The sequence below is a fragment of the Rhipicephalus sanguineus genome, chromosome 1 (genome assembly GCF_013339695.2).
Source record: "Rhipicephalus sanguineus isolate Rsan-2018 chromosome 1, BIME_Rsan_1.4, whole genome shotgun sequence".
Lineage (NCBI taxonomy): Eukaryota > Metazoa > Arthropoda > Arachnida > Ixodida > Ixodidae > Rhipicephalus > Rhipicephalus sanguineus.
In genome coordinates, this window is record NC_051176.1 from 321130858 (window position 1) to 321150137 (window position 19280).

The 19280-nt window shown below is 45.1% G+C and overlaps 1 protein-coding gene across 1 annotated transcript in view; it reads left to right on the forward strand.

The window, feature by feature from the left end:
• LOC119379489 (poly [ADP-ribose] polymerase tankyrase-2) overlaps positions 1-19280 on the forward strand; it is a 536202-nt gene that overhangs the window by 473564 nt on the left and 43358 nt on the right. The window contains exon 25 of the mRNA XM_037648790.2: positions 16551-16659. Coding sequence (XP_037504718.1) covers positions 16551-16659 — 109 coding nt within the window. The remainder of the gene's footprint in view (positions 1-16550; positions 16660-19280) is intronic.

Consider the following 19280-nt stretch of genomic DNA (forward strand, 5'->3'; position numbering starts at 1 on the left):
AATATCTGGCTTGAAAAAAGGCAATTACGAATTCCGTGCCGGGTGATGTCCAGTGATGGAAGCGCTGCTCCAATTGCTCCAAACTGCTCCAAATGAGAAATGCTGCTCCATGCTGCTCCAAAGGGTAATAATTGTTAGTAACTGCTCCGGTCCTGCTCCGAAATGGTGTTGGAGAACTGAAAACAATGAACTTTAACCTTATGACCATCCAGCGAGCCTGAACGAAACCAAAAACAAGCTGTATAGTGCTATCATCTAGTATACAGTTTGTATACTAGCTGCACACTGGCATATTGACTATGCTACATGTACTGGCATTGTCGGTATGTATCTGATTTAGCTGTATATCTGTACCTGACAGGCAGACTATCTTGGTAAAATGTGTGTGAGATTACAGTAGACACTGAGTAAACGGAAATCTCTTAAACGAAACTGCTGCTTAAACGGAACAACTGCCCCTAATACGGTTGGTTTCATACTTGGATTCTGCAACTCTGCTCCTGTCTCAGTAAACGGGACTCCTCTTAAACGGAACACATTTCCTGGTCCCTCCAGGTTCCGTTTAACGAGAGTCTACTGTAGTTCGATATCATATTGATTGCTAACTGCTGCTGTGATGACTTTGATGTGGGATTGAGTACATTTACCACTTCATCAGCTTTGACCTCATTTATACCACAAGAAGTGGCATTTTAAAGGGGCCCTCCAACACTTTTGAAGCACCTATTTTTTATTCGTGTTTTGCGTAGACCGATGGCTGGGGATAATTTTAGCGTAGGTCTAAGCACCGATATCAAATTATTTAGTATTGTAATCATGCAATAACCCCTTCAGGCGCAAATTATGATGCACTGTCTGCAAATGTGTCACATTCTCATGGCATGATTCCAAGGCATTCAGTAGTACATTCCAAGAAAGAAAATGGAGGAATGTGCTGTTTTGTGTGATTTTCAATAATTAATGTTAATTAGCATGTAATTAAATATCTAATTATTCTGCAATGAGTCAGCTTCAGTCCTTGCATAAAAAGAATCAAATATTAGGTCCAAAATGCCTGCACAGGTTATTTTTTGGTTGTACTCGTTTCGAGCAAAGAAAAAAGATACTCTTGACGTTGGTCCTGGAACACGCACATCGAACGATCGTCGAACATGGTAGTGTCTCCAGCACAGTGATCCTCTGCAGCAATATGCAGCACAATAAAGTTAAATGACCGCTAATTATCCACTCAGGAAGCCTGCACAAATGCGCACACTGCGTTTCAAGCCGTTTGAAGAAACACTGGGTGCATGACGTGCCTCTGAAGTTAATGTGTACAATTGTACACACTGCCGCTGAAGGGGATAAAGTCACCACATCGCTGCCAACCACATCGGCGCATAGTGGCGCTTGCCAGTACTATGTGGGCGGAAATGACAAAGATTGGCGCAGCCTATCAGAGGACGAATGTAACTTTAGAAGCAATCGTGGCATAGCATCAAAATTTGGGTTATTACTGAGCTTAATTTTTCTTTTCCGAGCTTTTCATTGGTCCTCAAACAGACGCCATCGCAAAAACGAAGATCACTACAGCCACCACTACAAAGCGGCTTCCATCTCGCCTCTGTATCCAGCCAGCTGCATCACCGTCCGGGGGGTGGGCTTCCAGGCGGCGACGGCGATGCCGTATGGTCGTTGTCAACACCTCTCACTGGTGTTGAATGCGAGTCCAAGGAGTTTGATTGCTGCCTTGGAGTGTCGTTGTAAGGAACGACGCGCAAAGCCTCGCTTCGAAGCAAAAGTGCCTTTTTTTTTTTCCGCCTTGTTCACGGCGCCCCCGTGCATGCGCTCTCCCCTAGCGAAAAAGTCGCGAAACGTCTCATCATCTCGGAGGCTTTGCTTCTGGCAATACCGGTGTCCAGGCCCCTACAAAACCCCTACCAAAACGGCAGAGGGCAGCACAGGAAAATGAAAGAGGCGGATTCTGTCAAGTCTGGGAAGCTCATTTCTACCAGCGTCACCCAGCTCTTCGACCGTGTAAACAAAACGGCGTGGTCAGGCACCACGCTGCTTGTTGCTATAGCAACAGCGTTAACAGCGTCATCAATACATTCGACTGAACAGGCAACAATGGTGTGCGAGCTTCCCCTACGTAAGAGCTTTCAACCCATTTCATTGGAGCTCCATCTGACATCACAGCAGAGTGTGAAATGTGGTCACGTGACCCCGCGAAAATTGAGTTGAGGGTAGGCATTTTTTTGTTGTATTTTGAATTTTCTAGATTGAATAACTTTGTACAGGGTGCCGCTATTGCTGCCGTTCTTGCTGCACTAGTTTGTCCGTACTTCAGTCTACGCAATCCACGAGTAAATAAATGGGGTGTCAAAGAGTGTTGGAGGGCCCCTTTAAGTGTATGGCTCATTTAGCTGTTTTTTTTTGTTTTTTTTTTTTTCATTTCAGTGCTGGCTTTTTGGTGAAATATGAAAATAACATATTGCTTTAAACTTGTACCAATTATAAACTGCTGCTTTGGCAATAGTTACATGTGATTGTGGCTGCTTTTCTAATTTGGTGCTGAACCTTATTGCTTTTATACGAGGTCTGTTAGAAAAGTATCCGACCTTTGGTGGAAGAAAAAAACTGGCATAATTGGAGCGTTGGAAACCTAATCCCCCTCAAAGTAGTCCCCTTGGGACTCCACACACTTCTCCCAGCGGTGCTGCCATTGTTGGAAGCATTCTGAGAAGGCTTCTTTCGGAGAGTTTAGCTCAGCTGTCGTTGCAGCCGTAATGTCCTCCCTTGTCTGAAATCGCTCTCCTTTCAATGTCCTCTTGAGTTTGGGAAACAGCCAGAAGTCGCAGGGGCCATATCAGGAGAGTAAGGAGCCTGTTGAACTACAGGAGTCTGACTTTTCACCAAAAAAGTCTGACCCAAGTGTGAGGAATGTGCAGGAGCATTGTCGTGATGGATGCGCCAGTTTCCTGTTGACCACATCTCAGGTCTCCTGCACCGCACAGCATCACATAGGCGACGGAGGACATCCCTGTAGTACTCTTTGGTGATTGTTTGACCCTGTGGTGCGCACTCGTGGTGTACCACACCGCGGGAGTCAAAGAAAGCACTCAGCATCACTTTGACGTTGCTGCGCACTTGGCGGGCCTTCTTTGGTCTTGGTGACCTGGAATGCTTCCACTGTGACGACTGGGATTTGGTTTCCGGGTCGTACCCGTACACCCAAGACTCGTCACCAGTGATAATGGTGTTCATGAAGTTAGGGTCACTGCTTGTGAAATCCAGCATGTCCTGTGAGACTTCAACACGAAGTTGCTTTTGCTCCACCGTGAGCAGTTTCGGCACGAATTTCGCCGCAACTCTCTTCATGGCCAAATCTTCGGTCATAATGGAATGTGCAGAGAAAGTGCTGATGCCCACCTCTTCCGCAATTTCCCGGATAGTCACACGACGGTCCCGCATCAACACAGCGTTCACTTCGGCAATGACCTGGTCATTTCGGCATGTTGATGGCCGACCGGAGCGTGGCTCGCTCTCCACCGATGTGCGGCCGTCTTTAAACCGGTTGTACCACTCCTTAATCTGTATGCGGCTCATAGTGTCGTCACCGAAAGCCGTCTTGATCTTCCCAATGGTTTCCACTTGGCTGTTGCCCAGTTTCTGGCAAAATTTGATGCAGTAGCGCTGCTCCAGCCGCTCTGTCATTTTCCTTGCAATGAAAAACCGACGAGAGCACTGCGCACGACCTCACTCAAACGTTGCGTCCCACCGACTGACGCTATTGGCAGGCGGGAAAAAAATTCACGCATGCGCACGAAGGTTCAAGGTCGGCTGATGCAAGCGCGCTTGTTTCAAATCCATCAGGTGCTCGCAAAAAAAATAAGGTCGGATACTTTTCTAACAGACCTCGTGTCATTTCTGCCACAAGTACTGATATTTTAAATATATGTAGCCCATCTTAGTGTTCAGTGACCATCCACCTGCTTAATTATTTGTTTTTTGCAATTTGAAGTGGTTATTATATGTGCAATATGTTTAATAATAAATAGTAATGTTTATGAGATGCTTAAATGATGCTTTATAACTGCAGGAGTCGTTGGAATATATTGCCATCTGCTCCGAAAACATTTATGGCCGCTCCAAGGCACCATTTCTTCTGCTCCAGAATCTGCTCCAAAAATCAAAATCTCGCTTCCATCATTGTGTCCCCTAACCTGGAACCATATGCATCGAATGAGTCAGCATCAAGAAGCTTAATCACGCCTTTATTACCAAACTGGAACGAACCCCGGATCGAAATCACTTTGTCCACCTCCTGCCAGTCCTGCCCGCGTAGTCCAACGGCCACCTTCTACCAGTACGACATCGTTAGGAAGGCTTCGAGAGGGTGCACGATAATATGGAAAAAAGAGCACGGTACAAACCGTGCATCACATACAATGCTGAAACCTGCAAGGAAAAGTGAAGTTTTATAGATGATATTGAAGAGTGTCACAATGTTCAGGAAGGAGAGAAATTAAGGGATGAGCTGGACAGCTATGTTCATTCTACAGAAGTCCACAAAGACATCCGAGATTTGCTCCAGAGGTGGAAGTTTAATAACGACGACTGCTGACACCTTCACAATTCACAAGGCAGATATAATGCTCCCCTGTGGCTAGTGCAAGTAGTACAAGAAGCTTTAACGAGGCAAGATATGTGATGCAACAGAGCATGGCGTGCTTAAAGCCGGAATCTCAAGATAATTTAATTTTTTGCACAATAGCTTGTGAAGAAATAAACTGTAAACTATGCCACATAAAACCTATAGATTGTAAATACTAGCACTGGTGTGATGAAAAGACTGCTATGACAAATAGTTTTTTTCTTCCTTTCGGCTGTTAATACGTGGTTCACACAGTTCATTATAATTTTTATCTAAGTTAGTGTATTTACAGCAAAGGTAATAAATGTGGATTTTTTCTTGTATTTTGCTTGCTGTGGCGAGGTGCTACTATGCTGAAAACAGGTGCTACATATCGAGAGGGTGCACGATTGGCTTTGTTGGCAGAGCATGCTTTAAATTTCAATAGAGAGTGCAATAAAAACAGAAAGGGAACAGAGGGTTCTGTTCTCTGCCCCCTCTGTTTTTATCGCGCCCCCTGTTGAAGTCGAACTCATGTTGCTAATCACTTTCCTTGCTGCAATATCTGCTACAAAACGCTCTTGGTGATTCCCATTCTACAAGGGGTGTTCAAATGAAAAGGTACGAAACGTGGTAACAACATGACCACTTACATAGATGCCTATGTCGCTATGGGAGAATGTGGCGAGACATCTCGGGTTTCGATTGGAGTCTGTGCCGTAGATCGGAGCATGCAGGATGGCGTTCACATTGCAAAATTCGATGATTGAGGAGTACCGGGGCGATAAATGATTTCTGACAGCTGAAGGTGTTAAACTGTCCACCATTCATCGCCTGGGATTTCTTTGCATTTGGTCGCCTGAAAAAACACCTAAAACGGAAGCACTTCAACTATGACACCGAACTCAGGGACACTGTGAAGGACCGGGTCTCGTCACGGCCACAGGAGTTCTGGGAACAAGGAATCCTTTGGCTCGTTCATCAATGGGATCGTTGTGAATCAGGCCCCCCCCCCGTATGGATTCCGAAACGTAGGGACAATGCTCACTCAAAGTTTCAAAGATAAGAGCGCGTCGGCGGCGCTTCAAAACAAGGGTTTTCTGTTTTCTTCTGGGCTTGCATTTTCTGCAGGCAAATCGTGTCGCCAGCGCGGTGGTCATGCATTTTTTCTGAACTTTGTTGACAGCGGACGGACAAGGTGCATTGGAGCGGCAATAAGAAAGGCCACCTCGTATGCGGCTTGTTCGTCAAAGCGACCACAAACCCCAGAAGCCATACAGCACGAGCACATGACGATATTAGCTTAAGCACATGCACTGTGGTTCCTGTATTTCTGAGTAAGCCTTGGAGCAGCACATGATGATATTAGCTTAAGCACATACACTGTGGTTCCTGTATTTCTGAGCAAGCCTTGGAGCAACTAATGTGTGTGTTGCCAGCCATGCCGCAGTACTGCACGCATGCAGGGACCCCAAGCAAGCATGAATGCTATGCAAAATCCACATGTTGCGAAGATGGGAGGAGTAAGATGTCGTGGCAGAATGAGTAAATGTTTTCAAGGACGTGTGACAAAAAAAGGGCTTTGGAAAGTGCGAAAGGTATATTTGAGCGCCACGTTTTCTTCCTTTTTTTTTTTTCAGTAGACAACTCTCGCCCCCTCTCTTTTTACCACTGCTTTTTTGTATGTTGTACGTCGGACGGAAGCTACAAAGTTATGTGCACCCATGCACACGTTCAGTTCGCTTGCTAGAACTTGCTTCTGTGTCTGCTGCGCGAATCTGCGTCAACAATGAGCTACCACACCACAGGCATCTCACTGAAGCGCCAGTTGAACACTGTCCTCACCTAGTTTCCGAGAAAGATTCCGTGTTCAGATTCAAGAGACGCAGCAACAGCACCAGAATGCCCGATTACGGCCAAAAAAGAACCGATGACTCAGCACATATTACCTTCACATGCATCAATCGATCAGTCATTTATCACTGAGGATACTTCAGTCGCCGAACCTGTGCACTCGAATGACATGGCAAATCGGTAAGCGTGGCTACAATGCACTTTATCCATGAGCTGAGAATTCTACTCTACGTGTGCTGCATTGAGCTGTGCATACTGTTTATAATCAATGCCACAATCTTTATAATCAATATTTACGATGCACTTTCAGATTTGTAGTTGGGCGAGGCTCGTAGGAAGGGGTATCATATAGGATGTTCTGCTCGCATTATGCACACAATTCCCAGTGGCGGAGTTTTTCAACAGCTAAAGTTGCCAATGGGGCTTGTTTGCATGACATTTCCTGATTACTGTGGCTATCGGACACAAGACACAATAAATGGAACACAAGAAAGGCACACGGCGCCGGGTGTCCTCATGTGCCTTTCTTGCATCCCATTTGTTTGCGCTACCATAATAATAATTTTTTTTAAAACAGCATTGTGCGACCGCCACCTGGCCGGCACGTCAGCACCCTTACCACTACATGGAGCTGAAAAATTTGCAAAAATAAGTATTTGCCAAACATCTTTGTTGGAACTATATTACACATTGGTTTATTCAATTTGCCGTTTATTTTCTACGTGCACTGCTTCACTGAACAGTTTCTTGGCCCTCTCAAGTTTTAAATGCAATGCATTTCTTAGCAAACCTTTGGCACTTTGAGCGTATCTATCTGTCTGTCTGTCTGTCTGTCTGTCTGTCTGTCTGTCTGTCTGTTTGTCGGTCGGTCGGTCGGTCGGTCGGTCGGTCGGTCGGTCGGTCGGTCGGTCGGTCGGTCGGTCGGTCGGTCGGTCGGTCGGTCGGTCGGTCGGTCGGTCGGTCCACCTGCCTGCTCGCCCGCCCGCCCGCCCACGTCTGTGGTGCTCTCGTGATCGCCTCCTTAACTTGGTGTAGACCAAATTATCGTGGGAGGGTAAGAGGACTTGACGAATATGACTGTCTAGTCATGACATGAATAACTTGAAAATCCTGTCGCATACATCGTCAAACCCTTTCTTCCAGACACGTGTGGCACATACCTGTTTACCATGAGTATACGGACATGCGCCACAGGTGATTGATAGTTTATATCTGCCAAAGAACGGCGACAACAGACATTGGTAAAAACCGACACCTGCAGCATTGACCCGACGAATGCAAAGAATAAAAATCAGGATCTCAGCAGGAAATCGAACCCAAGCATTCTGCATGGCAGTCAGGTATTCTACCACAGAGCCATGCCAGGTCTGGAAACTGCTTTGGATGAACACCCTATGCAAGCGTAATGTCGGTGCAACGTCAATTGTGGTTGTGGTGCTGGCTATATATCTAATTTTATAACAAACCAATAAGCGCTACGTATGTACTTCTACGATGCAGGCGTCATGTCAGGTTAACGTCTGTGGTTCCAGTGTTGGCTCCGTTTTTACAGCAGTCTAATAAGCATTACATTTGTATTCCTATGACTCAGCAAGCTATATTCAAGCCTTTCACGACCCCGGATGAATACGCTAACGAAAATTACGTACGATATTCACATTATCCAACCGTGAAGTGCCCTTCACTACGATAATACTGACGCATGTGCTGTAACGTGAGTGCTGACGTTACGTCAAACCATAAGTTACCCTTTAAACGCCAGTGTTGTCGACATGCCTGGTAAGCCCACGATGTGCACACAACTACTACAACTACTAAAACATGTCGATCCACCTCGTAACGCTTGACTCAAAGCAAAAAAAATGCAGCATAGAACTACTCGCTGACTGCTTCGCTAAAACCAATTCCCACAATGTGTGGGGTCTGCCAAATTTTTTTTCAAGATCTTGCTTTGAAAGGCTGAAAGATCATCATCATCATCACATGTGATGATATTATTATTATTATTATTATTATTATTATTATTATTATTATTATTATTATTATTATTATTATTATTATATTATGTGGTATCACATATTTTATTTGTCGTTGCATTCCTCCAGCCTAAGTAATGAAATGGCATATTATGCTATGTGCCTGCCCCACCACCCCTGCCCCCGAGAGAAATCCTGGGTGCGCTACTGTAACCAGCCTTACATCCTTCAACACGCAGCTAGTTTCCTCAGGCTCCTTGGGGTGGTGGTAGTCATCCACACTGGAGCACATTGCATGGTCATGTGTCTAGGGGCAAGAGCAAAGAATTGATAAAATAATGAAAAACAGTCCTAGGGTCTTCATATTTCATAAAGTGGCTTATATTTGCCCAGTACAAATGTCTTCTCGGCAATGCAGTCGTGTTTAAAAGTAAAGCCGACTTTAAGGCTATCGATGAAAGCTTGGTCTTTGTGAGCTGGCTTTCCCACATGCTGTGTTGCAGACTCACAAAGGAAAAAGTAATTGGCAGTGGAGCACAATGAAATAAATGAAAATCGTACACAAAATGCCAAATGCATGCGGCAAGGCTGTGATGTCACGAAGCAGAGAATGCGATCTAGTTAGTGGGCTTCTCAAACAAATGTGACCTTTCATGCATGAATGAATATTGAGTGCAAGAAAAAATTTTTTTGGTTCAAATGTTGATAAACATACTCTAAACGAGAAGAAAAAAAAAAATTCTGCATTGTTACAACCCATATTGAAGGTAATAGGATGTGTCCCCATATGAGGACAACACGGAGCTACGCTACAAAAATGCTTCGCAGGAGTCACATTTGCACTTCAAGAAATTTGTTGGAAAAGCAACATGTAATATAAATGCACAACCAAAGAAAACGAGAAAAGAATGTATAGAAAGAGGGATGACGTTCGTTCTTTGAATGAAAGAATGGAATTTTGAGGGCTCGTTTATTTGTTTCATGCAAGCTTAATGAAAACCAACAGATAATGAAGCCGAGGAAGGTTGTTCGTCGTCACAACAACCGACCACATAAGAATACACACCACTCTACAAATTTGACAGCCGAAACTGTTTTCCTTGCAGCAGTATTCCTTGTTCTCGCTGTGCAATATAGTAAGTGGCCTCAGCTGCAACTGCGTTGTGTATAAAGATTCCAAGTATTCAGGACATAGTGGTGCATTTCACCGGCCAAAGAACTCCATGTGCCTGCTACGAGTAAATGCACTGTGGCAACACTAGGCATACTTCTTCTGCTCAGTCTTTTTCGGAAAGTGGTTACGACCATAAAATCTTCTCTCCTTGCTCACGTCATACTGCGACCTCTTTTTTAGAGTAAGAGGAGATTCGCTAGGGTGTCCTCGTCGCTTGCATTCTTGTGCTACTTCACTATGATAGATGAGAGCTCTGGGTACCCTGCTGCAGAACTCGAGGTGGTTAATTGCTTTTTCCTCTCCTTTGAGCCACTTCCACAGAATTCATGCATTCACAACAGTTGCTTTGAGAAGGTGATAAACATCCTGAGGTAGCCCCTCCTGTTTCGAACTTCATTACTGTATAGGGCCACTGTAGATTCCATGCGGTCCACTCCGCCTAAACCTCTTTGAAGAAAGGCCTCAGCATCTCGGTTATGCAATTCCTCTCCAGCTGTACTGCCTCATTGTCCCTTCAGGCTCCTGGTCCGCATAGCTGGACACCACGTGAACAATAGAGTTATTCAACCATTTTGTTGCAGTTATGTTATCACTCGAAGTGCACACGGAAGTGATTCCTCGTCCTTCGCACTTCAGATCTTTCAGGGGCTTCAGTTTAGCATCTGGTATGCTTTTCAAAGCTTGTTTTAAAAGAAATGCTTCTGAATCGTCGTGCACTCTTTTTCTGCCTACTGGCGTCACGTAGCACTTGTGATCCACACTTTCCGTCATGGCTACGAGCGGCGCTGATTCACACTCCCAGGTTTAAATGCACAGATATACCCAATAAAGTGGACAGGAGGAGGACCGCCGCCGTAGCTCAATCGGTAGAGCATCGGAAGCGTTATTCGAAGGTGTTAGGTTCGTATTTTCGTCCACTTTAATTTCTTCACATTTATATCGCAATTGCTACAAATAACATCCCCTATAGTTTCCATGGCTTGATTGTCTGTTAGTCCTCATTAATGTTGTGTCTAACAAAGAAAATCAAGCCCTCAAAAATTCCCCCTCTTTCATTCATGCATACATATATAGGCATTAGAAAAAATTCAGAGCCATTTCACTCTATGAAGCTAGGAGACTTGCGAAGCTGTGTGGTGCGGCCGCGGAGAAAGAAGTATTTGAGGAGGAGAATCTCTCGGCCGCGGCAGCGCGCGAGGGCGGCGCGATAGCGTCGCGGCGGAGTGCGGTTACGCCGAAGCACGACAGATGACGCTTTCGGCCTGTTGCCATCTTTTACATGCTCTTCTATGGGCGCGACGCATAAAAATCGTGATAGCGCCTCATACATTATAAAATTTCTAAGATTTCTGTCTGTAACATCAATAGGTAGATATGACAGATACTTTAGCTGCAGTTACTAATCGATATTGCCGGAATTATAGGCCGTACAGCGCTTGAAACGAACTGCTAGTAGCGGCCCCTGAGCAGACGACGTCTGCCGCCGCATGCACACGCCCCTCACTCCTCGCTCGCATGTTCTGCGCGCGCATGCGTAGGTGGCCTTGGGAGGGAAAGTTCCCTTGGTGATTTGCTGGTATTTTTTTTCTCTTTAGCGCTCTCAGTGGCTTCCGCGCGTTGCGCCGGCGGAGCCGACTCCTCGATGTTTGCGCGCGCTTTTCACGCCGCGAAAAAGGAGAGTGCTTTGCAGATTTCGACCAGTGCTACTTCAGGATGGGGCGGAAATGTGTCGTGCCGAACTGCAGCAGTGGGTACGCGTCCTGCAAGGAGAAGGTAATTACCTTCAAAGTTCCTAGAGACCCAGTGAGGTTGGAAGCGTGGGCTCGCGCCATACCAAGAAATGACAGACAGCTGACGCCTCGTGACTACGTTTGCGAGAAGCACTTCTCGGACAGTGACATAGACAGGCGGCGCTATTATGGAGAACTTGGTGGCGAAGTTCTCCTTGACAAACCGAAACGGCCAGTGTTGTTTCGAGACGCCGTGCCCTCAATCTTTCCGCGCGCTGTCCCAGATACTTGTCTGCTGTTCTCAAAAAAAGAAAAAAAAAAGCAATGTGAAATTTCAACCACCTGGGGTTTTGTAACGTGCACCTAAATGTAAGCACCCGGGCCTTTAGCATTTCGCCTCCATCTAAATGCGGCCGCCGCAACAACCTAAATCTGAATTGATGGCATATAGGGTAAGTCCCATCATTCATTGAAATAAATTATACCTAACTCATTGAGTTGACGTTATCAAAAATTATAGATTTCACGTTGTACAAAATATATCACGCTGGTAATTTTCCTGTATGTGACGCCATTTTTCTCGTTAATTTACCGCAAAAATTTGGAGTGCGCTTGAGCTTCGCCTTTGAGAGTAGAACGCGATAGCGTAATCGGGCCCTGTGCGCATCGCCTTCTCAATTGCTAGCCTCGCCGACACCGACGCCGACACCGGTATTTCTGCGAAACGGGCTCGTTAACGCTGTCGCGTTAAAACACATCCATTCGGGCGCGAACGGCGAATCGGTGACGAATGGCCTTGAACCGACGAGCTTCGTCGGAGAGCGCGGTGAGAGGGACGCGCGCATTTTTCCTTCTCCGCTGGCGGACTCTCACGACAGAGGGCGCGGGAGCGCTGTGCCCGATTTCGTGACTTTATTAGGGCGCCCGAGCGAGCGCAGTTTCGCCTCCTCAAAAATTCTTGCTCCGTGGGTGCGGCACAGCGGTATCGCTGCAAGTTTCACGAAGCATCGCGCCATCACTTTAAAAACCTCCTCCCCTTTATGCCAAAGAAAGTCTGTCCGAAACTTCGTGTTGGCAGCGGTCTAATAGCCGGCAGCATTCTCGCTGTTGTCTCATTGCTTGCACGCAGCCAGGGTGTCGGAACGAAATGTTTTTCGTTTCGGTTTTAGTTTCGTTCCACCGCAAAAAGTTCCGTTCCATTTCTGTTCCGGAACGAAAAAAAAAATGTTCCGTAACAGTTCGTAACGGTTTTTTTGTATGCAAAAATTTGAAGTTAAGGTAATCATAAAAAACATTGGGTTTGTGAGGTTACTTGCCCTCCTCTTAGGAAAGTGGGACAAGGGTAAAATACGTTCTTTAGAGGAGCGAAAGTAACTGTACCATGAATTTCTACCAACTAGCACAAACCAGTATTAATTTCAAAGTCATAGTATTTATTTTCTCGAAAGACAAATACGAATTTTTCAGTGGGCTCAATGCTTTGTGTCAAGGGAGTGAGCACGATCTCAGAAGCAGCACGTCATTGAGTGTACTCTCTGATGTGCGAGACCGCTGTTCTGATAAAGAGATCGCCAGGCCTGCGCGACACACGCAGCACAGTCACAATGAAAGCTGGAAGAGCGGACTTTGTAGAGCCCGCTGGAGAGTCTCTTGGGGCAATAATACAAGTACACATGCTAGGTACCCACAATGCCATAAATCATCCCAATTCTTCTGAAGTAGAGAAGTTCCCACTATGCCATTTTTCGTCATCCTTCGGAGTCTCGTGGTACACGCTACACATCTGTAAGGCATTGTGTGCACTTTATGCTGCGACTGATGATGATAAAGAATTATGGCTGAGCACTTTGCAGTGGGTGAAAAGCAGTGTTGCGGAATGGGCGCCTCCATTCCATTTCAATTCCATTGCGGGGAATTAGAACTGGCCGCAGTTCCATTCCTTTCAATTCCTCGGAATGAAAAAACTTAGCCCATTCGGACTCTGGAAATCGTCAGGCAATTCAATTCCATTCCTGTAATTGCTTAACGTAGGAAAGGCATCTTGATAGTTTTATCAAGTTAAGAATGAACACCCCATAAAGCTGATGTCATTAGATGCATTAAGAACTGCAAAAGTACGCAAAACACGTTACCAAGGTCGAGGGATAGTAGCCTGGTGGTGTATCTTGCGCAGTACAACCACCCTACTAATTCCCGTAGGGGCAGTTCTCCCGCTACCTATAGTATTTGCATGGTCAGCATGTTTGAACGAATAATGGTGTTTTAATATTGTTTATGCTTAAATGTGTTAATGCTAAAATGACGACATAGCGTATTTTTATGCTGACAAAAGTAGTATTCAAGAAGACGCAGCAGTTTTGCCACGCGTCTGGAGCGGTCGTGAATATGGAGAAAACTAAGATTTGGTTAATCGGGAATAAGACCCTCTAAATCTGCTGGTATTAGTTTGAACAGTGCACCGCTCGGGCACCTTGTGCCTTTGCATCGAATACGGAACACTGGGCCACACTGCTCGTCAGCACTCACGCTTGTCAAGCGCTCCTCGCAAGCACGGATGGGGTGAGGAGAACTTTCTGTGTTCACCTGTGCGCAAGTATGCAATGTCTTCCTTGTCGCAAAGGGTATTTACGTGTGTCAGGTACTAAACTGCTCGTGAGATAAAGATGAGGCTGTGCATATAGTATTTGCCACTTTCGTGTGGGGGTATCAATAGGAACCAACGCGCAGTGGTAACTTGTTTCTCTCTTCGGTATCTGCTGGAATAATGCATTTGTTTGTACACTAACTTACGCCTCGGTTTCTAGTAGGCACGTTGCTTATAAATGTACCGTGCTTGTAATCAGCCAAGCCATTTTAAAAATACTGCTTTATTGTTAATCTCGAGGCTCTGACTTACTAATGTTTGTAGTTTGAAAAACAGCACGTAGGGGGAGGGGACGGAAACGTGCTCTATTTTCAGAAAAAGACGCAATTCCATTACCATTTCATTCTGGGCAAAAAACAGCGTGCAGACGGACGGGACGAAGAAAGGGATACACAGATCAAGCACTGACTGTCAACTGTGGTTTATTAGGCATATGCAGATTATTTAGACACAAATGATAAGCATCAAGAACAGGCGCAGAGGAGCTGGCAAGGGACCATAACAAGGAAAAAATAGATAGGGCTTTTATACCGTGAAGAGACTGCGCAGGAGCGATAAAAGATCAAACAAATATACGACTGATTATGTTTACTTCTTTTTCGTGTAAAGAAACTGATGTTTGGCTGATGCAGGATTCTCCTTTTTTAATGTAGAAAGCTTCCACAAGTTCCCGTGTCGTTTGATCACTGTGTCGACACACACGTGTTGCAGTGCCTTTGCACTGCAACATGTGTGAGTGCAAACCATTGTTCAGTGACACGACAGTGCTCTTTAGACACAGTGATCAAACGACACGGGAACTTGTGGAAGCTTTCTACATTAAAAAAGGAGAGTCCTGCGTCAGCCAAACATTGGTTTCTTTACACGAAAAAGAAGTAAACTTCATCAGCCGTATGTTTGTTTGATCTTTTGTCGCTCCTGCACAGTCTCTTCATGGTATAAAAGCCTTTTCTATTTTTTCCTTGTTATGGTCCCTTGCCAGTTCCTCTGCACATGTTCTTGATGCTTATCATTTGTGTATAAATAATCTGCATATGCCTTATAAACCACAGTTGAGAGTCAGCGCTTGTTCTGTGTATCTCTTTCTTTGTGCCGTCCATCTGCGCGCTGTTTTTTGCCCATTATGTATCACCACCTAGCCCAACTTTCAGTCCTGCTGCACCATTCCCATTCCATTCCTCCAAGCATTGTCCCCATTTCCTTCCGGGGTCGCGAAAATGTGGAATGATTCCGGAGTCATTTCGATACTGGTGGGGCAACTCCGCAACACTGGTGGGAAGCTTAAACAACACACTCTTTGCGCTATTAGCATTGTGTGTTGACTGGTTGTTATTTTACTCTTCTGCCACGCTATATTACATATATTAACACGATTCCTTGCCCAACATGACGCCTCTATAGAGTATTTTTGCGAAGGAGTTACAAGCACCAGCCTGGCACTGTGGTGGAAGACCCGATTGCCACGCAGAGGGCGTGGGTTTAAATCCCATCCGATCCTAGAAATTTGTTTCTCTTTTACTTTTTTCTTATATCACGCGATATTTTTCTTATATCACAAACACCAGTGGCGGCGGACAACTATGGCGCCAAAAACAGCTGTTGTGATCTCATAGCAGCTTTCGCTGTATAACAAACTTCAGCGCCGACAATGCCCTCTCTACGCTGGCCTGCGTGACAGGCACGCAAAAGTCCACTTGCGTTAATATAAACATCTCCGGTTGCCACTGTTTTCGTTTTTCGCACAATTTCCACATATCTTTGCCTTGGAATTCCTGCCTTAGGTACGTGTTAATGCTGTACCTTGAGATATGCTCTCATTGCATGAGCTCAGTTGCTCCGGATTGCGAAGTTTTCTCGTGAACCGTAAAACGATTTAAAAAATTTCAGTTTCATTCCGGAACGAAATAATAAATAACGTTTCGGTTTTGTTCCGGTTGAAAATATCGTTTTTTTTTTTTTGTTTTTTTTTTTTTCATTTTTCGTTTTCGTTCCGTTCCGACACCCTGCACGCAGCGTTTTGGTGTCTCGGGTGTGTTCTTTGTCGCTGCTGTCAGCGTAACGGCCACGCAATGAAGGTGACAATGTCGGAGCTAGAATGACGCCTGCAGTCACGTACGTGATTCGTTGCGAGAGAGGAGCTGTGCCACAAACATGTGGTCAGTTGCATGCTCGCTCCATGTAACTACTCGCCCCTTGCACTCGAGAAGTGAGGGACTACATAAACCACTATATATCCACCACCAAAAATTGATGTTCTACGCATCGTTTTATCCGCATACGTGATCCACCAGAACCTAGTCATATATAGCTTCGCTGTAAAAACAATACTGAACATGTTACCAATGCTATAGTACTAAATAATATGCCAACACTCAATTTATGCTCATATAATGAAAAGGCTGGATATGGTAGCAAGGAACAAAATAGGCAGTTGCATGAAATACTATCCTCTACTGATCACTCTAGGATGGGCGGCATTCTTTGCTTGGGTTGGATCAGTTCTTTTTTTTTTATCTTGTGTTGTGTTGCTGTTTCATAAACTGTGTTTTTGTTGTAGGCATTTATTTTGCAGAAAACTCATCCAAAAGCAACCAGTATGTCTATGGCACCTGTGGAGGAACGGGCTGCCCAATACACAAGGATCGTTCCTGCTACATCTGCCACAGGCAAGTCCACTTTAGAGTTGTACAGGAACCTTGATTCATAGCAGGCTGTCCAAGGGACTGGGCATGGACAGGGATGTCTTAAAGGGCTTGCCTTACATAGATGTCACTGGTGCTCATAAAACAAGAACGTGTTAGAGCTTGCTCTGAAGCAATATCACTGGTGTTCATCAAATAGGGAAACGTTAATCAGTTTGCTCTAAGTAGACATCACCGGTTTTCATGAAACAGGAAAGTGTCAAAGAGCTGGCTTTATATACATATCACTGGTACTCATCAAACAGGAAAGTGGGAAAGAGTTTGCTCTGAAGGGATATCACTGCTGTTCATCAAATAGGGCAATGTAATGTGGCTGTTCTAAGTAGACATCACCGTTCATAAAACAGGAAAGTGTTAAAGGGCTTGCTTTACGTAAATATCACTGGTGCTCATCAAATCAAACAGGAGAGTGTTAAAAAGAGACTGATCTGAAGAGATATCATTGCTGTTCATCAAATAGGGAAATGTAATGAGGTTGCTCTAAGTAGACATCACCGTTAATGAAACAGGAAAGTGTTAAAGGGCTTGCTTTACGTAAATATCACTGGTGCTCATCAAACAGTAAAGTGTTAAAGAGATTGCTCTGAAGATATATCACTGCTGTTCATCAAATAGGGTAATGTGTTGAGGTTGTTCTAAGTAGACATCACCGGTGTTCATGAAACAGGAAAGTGTTAAAGGGCTTGCTTTATATAGATATCACTGGTGCTCATCAAACAGGAGAGGTTGCTCTGAAGAGGTATCGCTGCTGTTCATCTAGTAGGGAAATGTAATGAGGTTGCTCTAATCACCAGTGTTCATCAAACAGGAAAGTGTTAGAGGTTCCTCTATGTGGATATCACTCGTGTTCATCAAGTGAAATAATATCAAAATGAACTTTCTTGAGTAAAGTAAAAAAAAGTGTACATAGTAGTTGGACCAATCGCCTGTGTAGCTAGCATCTTGTCCAAGACAGAAAATACATAAATGTCAGCAGCATACATATTTGCTGAGTGAATCAGAACGTGTTGTACATCAACAAGTTTCAATTTATTATCGTACATGTTTATTTACGAAGGATGAGGTATCACATTCAACTAGTCAAGAAGTGTTCACATACAAGGTCAAAGGTTTCCACTAGGAGAGGTCATGTGGTGTCACAAGGAGCCACCAGCAACTCGATGGTCAACTCAAGTGGAAAACCTGACATACTGAAACATGGCCTTTTGGCTAGTACCTTTAAAAAATAGACAAATCAACCATGCTTCATTAGGTTAATGGTTGAACTGAACTTGGTCTCTCTTTTGGACCTAGGTTGGGTGCAGGCCAGCTTCTTAATTACCAAGCTAGGCATGCCTGCACATGCTCTGTCTTTCCATCTTTAGCACTGCTCATAGTATGTCAAATACTCAGATCAACTAGTGCAGCTTACTGCTTTAATTAATAACTGTGCATGAGACTTTTAGGCTTGGGCCAGTTTCTTGCAATGCCGTGGTTCACTCAGGTGCCAATATTTGCACTCTGCCATGTGTCTGCGCGAGCAGTCATTTGGTGAGCGGCGTCACTACGGACCCAAGCCAACGGGGAGGGGGGTTTCGACCCCCTCGCACGCTTCGCCGTGTGTGGCTTAGCCGTGTCCGGGGAAAAGGGGATCCTGGGGGTTGAGCCGACATCGGGTGATTGGACCTGTAAGGCCCCCCGGCAAAGGCAGCACACCACTTTGGCCCCGGCTTCACCCCCGGATTGACCTGCCCAGGGGAAATCAGCAGTCGCCTTTTCCTGTCCTCCTCCCCTATCTTCGTCTTTCTCTCTTACTTTAAATCTGTCCTGTCTTCTCTTTTCTACTCACTTCTAAATTTCGTGGCGGCTAGGGTTAACCTTCTGTGGGTAGCCAGCCTTGGATGCGCCATATTTGGTTACAAACCTCGAGAGCTGGTATGGTGGCACTGCTGCTCTCGCCCTCTGTCGGGCCAGCAGCACACTGTTAGAATTGTCGCCTATGGGCCCTTCTGCATGTTTCAAAGTGGCGGCAATGGTTACGGCGGCCACTGTTCTCCAAGAAAGGCAACCGTAGTTCTTTTTTTTTTTTTTGTCTGCATGTATAAATACGCTGTGCTAACTTATGTTTACTTATGTTTTTCTTCCTGTCTGAAAAACCTCTCAAAACTACAGCTACCTAAAGCTGTAGCTGACAAAGCAGCCTGCAGCAACTCTTGTTAACGTAAGTAGGGGTGTGCGAATAGTGAAATATCATGTCGAATCGAATAGTGCCGAATAGTGGCCAAAAATATCGAATATCAAATCGAATATCGCACAGTATGCTTACACGAAACGTGTACCGCCAGTTACAGCAAGACAAATGAAAAAATCGGGGATGCTACGCCATGCTGACTGCTTTATTACACGCTTGTTCGGGAGGGGCTTTTTTTACAGCTTTTATGGGCGCGCAAGCATGCATGTTGATAGAATAGCCGCCATTCCAGTCAGCAGTGCCACTCCTAACCATCCTAATGGCTAACGGAGGGGTTACGGTAGCTAGTTTTTTCGCCCATGGTCACTCAATACGGCTTATCTGACAAAGGTAATGTTGTGCTTCATCGCCATGG